General features: G+C 36.9%; 1 protein-coding gene across 2 annotated transcripts; it reads left to right on the forward strand.

Annotated features, from left to right (window-relative positions):
• The first annotated feature begins 8,625 nt into the window (after nt 1–8,625).
• On the forward strand, nt 8,626–11,097 carry LOC145238517 (uncharacterized). Of its 2 annotated transcripts, XM_080101712.1 has the most exons (7): nt 8,668–8,733; nt 8,971–9,060; nt 9,136–9,298; nt 9,379–9,450; nt 9,548–9,747; nt 9,974–10,110; nt 10,280–11,097. In XM_080101712.1, the coding sequence occupies exons 3-7, from the start codon at nt 9,293–9,295 to the stop codon at nt 10,315–10,317; spliced, it is 453 nt and encodes a 150-aa protein (XP_079957838.1). In that variant the 5' UTR covers nt 8,668–8,733; nt 8,971–9,060; nt 9,136–9,292; the 3' UTR covers nt 10,318–11,097. The 2 variants fall into 2 exon arrangements, with proteins under 2 accessions (XP_079957836.1, XP_079957838.1); XM_080101710.1 differs by lacking the exon at nt 8,971–9,060 and having other exon boundaries at nt 8,626–8,733; nt 9,213–9,298.
• The last annotated feature ends 232 nt before the right edge of the window (nt 11,098–11,329 follow it).

Raw genomic sequence — 11,329 nt, forward strand, 5'->3', positions numbered from 1 at the left:
TACCTTTTGTCAGTTGTGTTTGCAGATTTCATACAGGTTTACTGTATTCAAACGTTACTTGCTTTTTTATCAATTTTCCAACAACGTGCGTAAATCTGTTATATTTCTGAAGCGTTTCACGTTTTTCAGCACGTCTAAATGTCAGGGCAAAGTTTTTGTTTTTCTGTATTCTTTCATGAAATATTTCTTTTCTTAACAGAAATCATTTCATTTACTTCGATGCTCCGGAGGCCTTGAAGTATTTTTCACGTTTTTCGTCCCGAAACAGATTTTTCTTCACGGGGTTCGAACCCAGGACGCTGTCAGAGACGAATCCCGATTCAGCTTTTCTTCATGTCTGCATGTGGGTCAGACGCGCCGGACCATTCAGCCAAGTTCCAAGTTTAGCCCTTTCTGGTGTTTTTGACCGACTTTAGTCGATTTTACGTACATTTCCATGCGGCAAAATGTCCTGTTGGTTTGTACCGCCCTGTTGGGTAGACTATATGTGTTTCAAAGCCTATGCCGCCCTATACATCTTTAATATAAAGATCGGACAAGCATGGGTTCGAATACATGTGTCCTGCATTCGACTTCTTTCGTAGTTTGGCAGCAATTCAAATTGTATTCGAATATAGCGAGTCAATTATTTGCATTCATGAATAATTGACTGAAATACAACGACTGGCAATTCGAGTAGTTTTTGAATCAAAGGCTTGTATTCATGAAAATTTACTTTTTGAAAGCTAGCAATTCGAATTAGTAGTTCCAATTATTTGCATTCGCTAATCTGTATTAGGGAGACCGACGCTTGATTAAGTGCGGCAAAGAAGTAGTGCTTTGTTGTTAGAATGAGGTAATCTGCTTGCACGTGGGTAACGTTTCGCAGATAAAGTTGGGCATTACACACTGCGCATCGCCAGGATGCAGTTGGTCTGATTATTATGCCAAGAAGTCCAGTGTAAAAAGAAATTGGCGTGCGGCCACCAGATCTAGTAAAATAACTTACGTAAATAAACTAAAGCCCAAACGATTTTTCATTGGATAAGCGGGATTCGCAGACACCATCAAAGAAATGTTGTATAAAAAAGCAGTACTTAAACAGCATTAGGAACCCGTTTTTTCCATTGTTGGTGCTATATATAACTTACTTTTGGCTATGAATGCAACAAGTATGGCTCTTTTCTTCAGATTGGACAAAATGTAATAGCCTACTAAATGTAGCACCATCTTGCCCTGATCGTAATTGCTTTTTGGTTAGTCAGCAAAAAATATCTCAGCAAAATAATTTTAAAAGTTGGTTGCGGAAAAGTGTTTTATAATTTATAAAATTTTTCACCTAATAAGACAAAAATTGTATAAAAAAAAAATACCCGAACCATTTTTGTTTTATGTGGTTTATTAAGAAATATTAGTATAAAGAGGCGACATGCAAACGTAAAAACAACGGCATATAAGAACGACATGCAAAAGTAAAATATATTTAATATGGAGTGCAGAGAATTGACCTTGCATTTACAGTTTTACACGTATTTTCAGCAGCGCGGCTGTGGAAGCAGAGTTGTAAGTCAAGGCGGGTTCAGTTTCGGGCTCAAGTGTCAACAAAACGGGCTTATTTCCGCCCTGCGTTGCACAAGGCTGCATTTGTGACGCAATTCCAATGTTAAATCTAACTATTTGGTCCAATTATGTTTTTTTGCATGAAAATAGTCGGCTTCGGGCCAAATTTAGACTCCAATTTCGGGCCCGCTTACAACTCCACGTGATCGCTTCCATTTAGACTTGGATTTCTGGTAGGTTGTGGATCCCATCCAGAATTTCCGCGTCCAATGTTATGAGACATAGTTTTGGACTTTCTGATTCCATGGTGCTGAACGCCAATGCATGGTTGTGGATGTGGTTCTAAATACACGAAAATTGTTTCATGTTATTTGTGTGGTGATAAAGTATCAATTTTTGATTGCTTGCCTTTGTTAACAAACAACTGAAACTACATAAGAAACTAAAAAATAAGGAACAAATTAACCCTTTCGAAAACATCATCCAATATATTAATGACAGCAGAAAAGCAATTCGACAAGGTCAGCCTTTCAGCTACATTCAAAGTTGGTATCGCATCTTTGACCGCCGGTTGACTTTCGAAGTCTTTGGTCATAACATCCACCTAAAACAGTGCACCGCAACCTTTTTTCGCACACGTCACACCATACATGAGTTAAATGTTCGGCGGCACACCGAACCAAAAAATGCGATTTGAATTTTTGAAAGCCTAAAAACGCATTAATCTAGGGGTCTTAAACTTCTTTGAGGGCCAAAAACATTTTTTACGTTGGTAAAGGGCCGTACTATTGGAACTTTTTTTGTAAAAGTAATATGAACAAAAATATTATGTCCTTGAAAATGTTGTGCGTTTATGCCATATAATGTGCATAAAACATTTGCAATGCAATAAACAAGAAACAGATAGACGGTGTAGCAAAGTAAAAATACCAAGTGCAGTAAACTTCTATGTCGAAAACAATGGCATACAATGCCGAAACAATTGAAAAATTTGACGCAACAATTGGAATTGCTGATTTCACCAGGAGGAACTATTTCCATCATACGATTAAAACGTCGCATTTATTTCTAGCCATTACTAATAAAGAATAATTGTTTCTTAAAATCAGTGGTCTGACAGGTGAACACCTAAAATTTAAAAGTTAGTTCGCGGGCGGCACAAAAACCCTCTTGGGTCCACACCGGGCCGATTCAGCCATTATGACGTAATAAAACACGAATGTAAAGTATATTATGACGTAATAAAACACCAATGGGTAGTGTAGCTTTAGTTTGGTGTTGTGAACTGTATCGTTTACTAGAATGTTAAAATACACAAAAACAATTTTAAAATAAAAAGTTACGGTTTTGCGGCGGCACACCCAGCATCGTCTTGCGGCACACCAGTGTGCCGCGGCACACCGGTTGCGGAGCACTGACCTAAAACACAAAACATTTTATAATGTTGGAGACAGACGATAATCTGGATAAAGAACAAACCAACGGGCATACACATTGACAAGTTATAACTATATTTGCGTAAACTTTACCTGAGCTTCAACGTTACACAGCTCTCCAGCAGCAAGATCGTTTGTTCCTTTCTGTAAAATAGAGACACTGTTGAAGTTTTAAAAAAACGGCAAAGATTTGCTACAATTCTTAACTCGACTGATGCTGCTAATTGTAAATTCTCTTTACTGTCGAAACGTCGGTGGACGTCAACAGCCACAACCATCTTCCTTCCTTGGATTTTCTCCGAAGCAATTTCATGAAAAACAAGTCAAATGAAAGCAGATAGTCTTTCAAAATTGTATCTTACCGGACTTTCTGGTTCCGTCAATCTACCACCAGTTTCGACTTCAAATATATCCTGTAAAAAAGTTATTCTTAATTTGTTGTGGAAATTGGTGCTAATAGTTATTCGCCAATTGTTCCTTTTAAAGACAAGGCAACGTAGTTATAAATTCTTACTTCTTGACACCTTGAAGATGGTTTGGCCTTAACCTCCTTGCATCGTCGATTGCAAAATTTCGACTTCTAAACGGACAAACTACGTTAAAAACAATCTTAAATCATGCCAACTCTCTTTAAATTATTCTTACCTTCGCTTTTTGTTGGCGCTTAAAGCAGTTTCCCATTTTGACAGGTAATTATTGTGGAGAATATAGAGCACTTCAGTACACAGCAATGCAATATTTTCCAGTTTATGCAATTTTAAAAACATTGGTTTTTGTTGTACTTTGTACAACTTGGAAACTGTTATGACGTTCCATTGTTACGTTTTTCTGGCCTGAGTGGAAATTTTCGTCATAAATGGCAATGTTACGTTCCAGCATTGTCTTCTTTTGGTTCAAGCAGACATGGAGCAGAGATCTGTCCATGTTTTGTGACATTTTTAACCTTTTAACAATATTAACAGGGGTGTGATATGTTAATTAGGTTTTAGGAATATAAAAGCACATGACTTTTTTAGGCAACTACAAGTTGGTTTGGTGCGACCAGAATGCTGTCCAATAATATGATTTTTTGCCAATGAAATGCCTAACTGGAAAATACTACGTTTTTTATCTGACACAAAGACTGTAAATGTATGCGTTTTTAATTAACAGAAACAGTATGCAGATGCAATTAACTAAACTGCAGCAACGTTTTTTTTAGTATCGTCTAGATTTTAAAGTTATTAAATTTTTGTTAGCAAACTAGCATGCAAAATGATTGCCCTTAAAAATATTAAAATTGCTAGCCAGACAGCAGTTTGTTCGTGAATATGATAGTTTTTCATTCAGTATACAATTTGCATAAAATTTCCGACTTCCATAACCAGACAACCTTTGACATTCTCAAGCTGCCCTCGTTTGTAAGCCGCCATCAAGCCGCACGCTGGAGTTTTAACTAGTGTTCCATAATAATACATATGTGTTGTTACATAGTATAACCAGTGGTGGGTTTCATCAGCCGGTTCGCACCGATTCCATAGAACCGTCCCACGAAATTTTATGAGATCAGCGAACCGGTTAGCATTACTGGTTACTGTCAATGGACTGTTTGTAACAGAACTGGCTGAAAAATATGACTTGTGATAGAACCGGCTGACAAAAAAATTGAATCCCACCACTGAGTATAACTATTTGCCCCTATCTGTTAGTTACGTTGATAGTTGTACCTAGCAGAACGTATATCGACGTATAATCTGTACATGCATATAAGATTGAACCCCAAATAAGTTAAAAAGAGTGTAGAAATAATATCGAGATAAAATTAAAGTATAAGCCGTCCTCGATTGTAAGCCGCCCCCGATTATAGCACCAACGCCCCCAGGGCAAACAGCGGAAAAAAGGCTCCAGCAAACACACAAAACATCGCATATCTTCAGTTCTAGTACAGGTAGAAAGGTGAAATTTCACACCTGTACTAAGTCGAGCATGCAGAATTTAAAAATGCAAAAAAAAATATCCCGATTTTGGTAACTTAAAATAAAACGGGAAAAATAAAATATAGCTCATTTTTTTGGAAAAGCTTTACGTTTCTGAAAATCAAAGTGATAAGCGCCAAATTTCGGGGCGGCTGGTTAAAAAAATGCAATTTAGTAGAAAAAATTTATGACGTAAAAAGGTGGCAGTTTAGGTTTGGCGCTCAAATGTTGGGGTCAAATCCCAACGGATTTGAATGAAACTTGCAGGAAATGCAAATGAGGGTCATTACATTGTACAGAAAAAATATATACTTAAAACGACCTAATGGTAAAAATTGATAACCGATTAAATGTTATTACTGCCAAATTACACTTTGGAATAAGTACGATCTTCAGTTTATCTTTAAAAAACGCAAGAAATTGACACTTAAATGCAATGAATCACACACATATGCAATTATGAGGTATTTAGGCTACTCTATAGTAAAAATCAAAAGAAAACATTGATTCTGAGCGAAATATTAATCATACGAAACTGAATATTGCCATAACGACCAACGCTTGTCCTATTTTGAGGCGGATTTTTAGCTATTGTGTTGAAATGGGGAAAATGCCACTGCCATATTCTTTTTCTGTAGAGCATGCCGTTTTCAAAAAGCTCTAAATCGTTATTCTAACTTCGGGGCCACTGCTCGCAATATTCTCTTGAAGTTCATAACTCGCGCATATTGCCGCCGTCCCGCTCGCCAGCAAACAATGACGCGCGACCGATCAAAATGGCCAAAAAATGTTCACTTTCGACCTCAATATCTCGCGAACCAAACAAAGCCGAACAGAAAAATTTGCACACAATACTTTTCAAGGAATTAACAAACCAACGATGGCACTCGCTTAAAAAATAATCAAAACCACAAATATTAATACGCTTATGACTATGACTGCTCAATGCTCTTTACTAGGTTTCGCGGCATGAAAGCCACTGCCATATTCTTTTTCTGTAGAGCATGCCGTTTTCAAAAAGCACTAAATCGTTATTTTAACTTCGGAGCCACTGCTCGCAATATTCACTTGAAGTTCATAACTCGCGCATATTGCCGCCGTCCCGCTCGCCAGCAAACAATGACGCGCGACCGATCAAAATGGGAAACTGCGGTCCGTTCGCGATAGCATTTGCTGCTGCGCTTTGCATCGGTATGCGACCTGAAGACGCGGTGTTTAAGGAGGCGAGTTTGCGCGAGATGATTGGAAAGCGGCTGGAAAACAGAAAAGTTTGTCCGAACGATATAATTTCTGGTCGGGCAATTACAAAGCGCATCAGGGACTCCTTTGAGATTCCAGTTTACTGCAAGTGTAGGTTAGCTGACAACAAGCAGCTTTATACTGAATGCGACAGATGTAAGGAATGGTACCACCCTGGCTGTGTAAAGGTAACAGTTCCAAATAATTTTTGTGACAAAATGTAGTCTGGTACTGTGACAAATGCAGTGTACAAAACGTTTAAATAAAATTGATTATTTAATAGTTAATATTTCATGTTAAATATTATCAGTCATATTAAATATTATCAGAAATTCTTGTTAAGAAAAAAGAGAAACAAAAAACATAGTAATGACTCTCAAATAGCCGCACAAACTACAGGTAAAAACATTCCGCGGCTTACATTCGAGTAAATACGTTATATAGCTGAAACTGACATGGAAATATTTTTGAAATCCTAAACTCTCAAAAAGCGACCAAGTTTTACAGCTGCTTGATTTACTTCAAGTTATATCTTGTGGATATCATTGGTGGCCCTCTTTATAATAAAACCACATACTATCTTTATACAATGGTTAGCAGTGTCCTTGTGAACTAGATTATGCCATAACTAAATAAGTTGAGGTTTAATGAAGTCCTGTAAAAGCAATCCAAAAGTTAACTGAATAAAAAGATTCATTTGTGGACATGTTATTTGACTTTTGGCACTAATACTTTTGCAACAAGGTTCCTAAAAGAGTTCTCATTTTGATCAGTGTTGTGTGTCTTTGCAGTCATGGAAAAGTTAATTTGAACCGACCCGAGAGTCACGTATGAAACTGACCTCAGCAAAATTGGATAACAATTGATTTCAACGCATGCAGTGGTCTCCTTTCTTTTGGGGTATGTTCACGTTAATGTTATATTGTTCACTTTTGTTATCCAACGTTAATCACAACAGGGAGAATGCCTTTTGATAAGTAATTTAAAATCGTTTCTCTTTTTTTCCAGCCGATAAAACACGTTTATATCAGGGACGATACCAACGCAATGGACAATGCCAAGACATAGCATGATATAATTAAAATATTTACTTGCGAATACAGCAAACAGTTGTTCGTTATTAAACTTCGGCGCACTCATTTCATAAATTGATAAGCAAACGGCATAGGCTTCTTTAGCAATGTTTCAACTCAATATGATAAATGTGTGGTGAATAAATTGGTATTTTCCTAACGCTACATGTGGTCTGGCCGTCACAAAGGGCATAAGAATCGCCCCTGACCTATTGAACCGAACGTTTGGCAACAGCCAACAGGTCATGGGAAATTGGGAGAAGAAAAACATTACTGTTTTATGTCAGCTGCACGTCAATTGTTTTTGGACTCCTTTTAAACCCTTGCACTGAGTTGAGACTTGAGACTGAGAGTAGTCATTTTCAACTTAAAGACAGTTTCGGTGTAACACGCCTTTGTGTGATATTCAGAATATTAAAACGAAATGAAGTTTGTATGCAGTATTATATTGTAACGTGAGGTTTTGACAAGAAGTATTTTTTTAATTTCGGAGAAAGTATTTTTGTTTTACAATTAAATAGGTTTGCGAATCTGATTAAGTTGTTTTTGAAAACTATCATCAAATTTAAAACGTAACGAAGGTTTAGTAGAAGCGTGCAATCAGTTATGTTTTCTCTTTATTTTAGTACATTTAAACGGTTAATCAAGATGTGGTTTTGTTCCGTTTCTTCGTTGTCTAATGCCCGTTAGAATATAGTCCATTTATAAATATAGTCCAACGGCGTATGGTCGGCGCTTATTGTTTGTTTGTCAGTAGTAACCTATTAACGTCCATGGGCTTTTTTCAATCAAAGCATTTGTAATTAATGCAAAGTAAAAAAAATACACGAACAACTCTTTTGGATTGTGCCCGGGCTTTCTTCACGTATAGCGGCCAGCTAACTAAAAGTCACTTGTCAGCGTTAATATAAGTGACGATAGGATGGGGACTGTCATGCTGCCTGGGCGAGAATTCGCAGCCGGTCAGCCCGCGCAGTTGCGTGCGAAACTTAATCTATGCGATAAGCTGTTTGGCCAAACTGAATAAGTTGGAAACCATTCCATTAACACAATTTCGAACATATAGATTATAGATCCATTCTGCGCCATATTTTTTATCAATACAACAAGTTATTGCTTTTAAGGGTCTGGCCAATTCAAGGTATTCATTTTTCGACTAGAAATATATTTGCTTTTTTATACAATTACACCACACAAAGAACTGCAGTCACACTTAAATCGTAATTATTGTCAAACCTCTTGCTAACTGTTTGTTATCGTTGTTGCGTCATGTCAATTTAGATATGCATATGTTTCCATGTGGAGATATGCATATGTTCTTTTTCATTTGTAGAACACACAGTTAGGACTCAAATTGATCATTTTTTCACTATTTAGATTCCCTTTGTCACCACCAGACTAGTATACTATCCATTGAAATGTCGTTTCCTTCTTCAGAAGATGTTTTAGACAGCGACCGAGATTATATCGAAAATAGTACTGACGAAAGTGGTGAGCAACTTTTTCTTTATTATGAGCGTCCTACAACGAATTATTAATGTGATGTGTCTATTGATACACTTGTTTCGTATCTTTACAACCTTGAAAATCGCCAGCTCCCAACTTTAAGTCACTGATTTTCTCTGAATAATTGCATTACTATATTGCTGTGCCTGTTATAAATGAAAGAGTATAAATGAAAATATCATGATTTGTGGCTTATGATAGTAAAAGTTGCATGTATTGTAGGCAGAAGTCTTCAAAGGAAGCTAGCCCATATCCGTAGTGGAGGAAATATCTAAAAAAGAGGGCAAAAAATGTAAAATTTGCAAAAAATTGGTAAATAATTTAACAAAAAATATTTTATTTGTAAAATGTTAGTTCATCAATCAGCAAACACAATGCCAATTACAGATTGTAAACATGTCCCAGCATCTAGTAAAAAGGCATAATCTGACAACTCGAGAGCAAAGAATAGTTTTTTTTGTCAGACAGCAGGAAGAAAAACATCTGCCCACTTTGCTCAAAAGGTGTTGGCCGTTTAGACCACCATCTTACACGATTTCATAAAATGGAGGTAAGAAACTTTTGTTGCACTTAAAACAAAATCATTTTGCAAATTAAATCTTTCTAAAATTTAATATTTACTGTTTTTAGAGGGGCAGTGAAAAGAAAAAAAGCATTTTAAGACAGGAAAAAAATCCAAACAATGTTGTGGAAAATTTTCGGGTAAAATAGGCAACAGCATGATTTCTCAATATTTTAAACAAAAAGTGACCTTTTGTTGATAATCATGACCAACTATATTTATAATTATATTTTTTAGATTTGGTTGAGAGGCCCAGATGGGGGAGGCTTTAGGCCCACTACAATCAAACAAATTTTGGGAGATATCTCTCGTCTCTATGCCAGGATGGGAAGAGTGTGGAGAATGAACAAAAAGAGTCTGAAAAAAATTCTTTTTGATGAAAAACTGAAGGCCCCAACCATTCTGGGATTCATCGATAGTTTAAAAACATTTGTGATGTACATATTTTAAAACATTTGTTGTTGTTTCAGAGATATGTTTATGTTATAAGACTGGTCATGTGTAATTCTATGTAGCCATGGGAAAGACGGGTATCATAGATCTGAACCACTGTTAGATCATTTGCCAATAATTTGAGAAAATTTAGTGGAAAAGTTTCTTGGTAAAACAGAAATGTTAATCAGCAGTACAAAACTAGGTGTTTTAAAGAAATGTTGTGTACAGATTTCTACAACAAAATCCGAGTAATGAATTCGACCACCAAGAGATTTGTGAATTGTCCCAGGCACTAAAAAACTGGCCAAAGGCATACAAACGAAGGACGCAACGAAGAAGCGTACAAATTGCTCAACGAGACAGTGGTAAGCCTAAATTTACTTTTCAATGTCATGATCTTTGTTGAGACACTATTGTCTATACAAGCACTATCGAAAAATATCGATTTTAAGATTTATTTACTTCCGAATGAGACACCATGACACAAATAAATTTCTTTACAGAGTTGAATGTAACAACTTTTTTCTCACACAGACCGCACAATTCCAGCAGAAGCCAAGAATGCACGCTGATAAGTCAACTTTCATGCTGTGAATTCTGTATAATCGTCCCTGTAACAGTTTCATAAAAGATTGTATAAATGTTACTCTGCTCTGTGGACCCTTCTTATAGACCCTATCTGTATGTTGTGATTAGACGCAGTCTTTAAGCAGGAAATGTGGAACAGTCATACTTGCAAAAGCACATATGTACAATGTACCACTTCTCGCCTTTAGCCTATTTGGATTGGTCTATATATAAAATCGGACTCGTTACAATTCCATTTCAGTAAATTTTAGACCCGCCATTATATTCGTTTTATTTAGTGTGTGATTCCAGAAACGTAGCCTAAAGTTTGTAAGGTAAAAACGGTGACATCTGTCTAGCTTAGTGGTTCTCAAACTTTTTCATTATTTTTTCAAAACGGTCCCTTCACCCATAGGCGCCGAGTAGGCGGTGGCGGGGTGGCGCCGCCACCTTGAGTTTTTTAAGCACAGTGGCGGCCACCGAGGAAACTTTGGTTAGTTTGTAGCGGTATCGTACCAAATATCGTCATATCTGAAGAAAATTGGGAACAACTATGCTTTTAAACGAACGTGCTGGCGATACAGCCACAAAATGTGGCTTAAACTGCAACCTGTTTTGGTTAGTGCTTTGTTTATGCCGCCAAACACACAATTGTCTGCCAGTGAATGGGCCATTGTTGTGTACAGTGCAAATGGGTTGCAATAAATGGTTGAACTTGACAAAACATTTTTTAAGCGTTGCTAAACCAATGATAAAAGCTACAGCAACGTGTTGCAATTGCGAACTAAACATTATTTCATACATATGAGTTTTTCTGATTTTGACGAACGTTGCATTCTATAGAAAGTATGGTTGGCTTTGAATTTGAGTTCTTGTGGTTGCACGCATTAGTGACGTCACATGAAGTGACGTCATATTTTATGTTCGCCACCTTGCTTTTTTGTAAAACTCGGCGCCTATATGCCTTTACCATTATTTCGAGGGCTCGCGGTCCTTAAGCCTGAACGTGTATTTCAG

This window comes from Phallusia mammillata, chromosome 7 (genome assembly GCF_965637545.1).
Source record: "Phallusia mammillata chromosome 7, kaPhaMamm4.hap1.1, whole genome shotgun sequence".
In the NCBI taxonomy this organism is placed as follows: domain Eukaryota; kingdom Metazoa; phylum Chordata; class Ascidiacea; order Phlebobranchia; family Ascidiidae; genus Phallusia; species Phallusia mammillata.

Bases quoted from the DNA above. Each gene is read 5' to 3' on its own strand.
- LOC145238517 (XM_080101710.1), top strand. From the start codon at position 8,661: ATGTCGTTTCCTTCTTCAGAAGATGTTTTAGACAGCGACCGAGATTAT. The intron at 8,734-9,212 runs GTGAGCAACTTT...TTTTTTTGTCAG, and splicing joins AAATAGTACTGACGAAAGTG to ACAGCAGGAAGAAAAACATC. The intron at 9,451-9,547 runs GTAAAATAGGCA...TATATTTTTTAG, and splicing joins ATGTTGTGGAAAATTTTCGG to ATTTGGTTGAGAGGCCCAGA.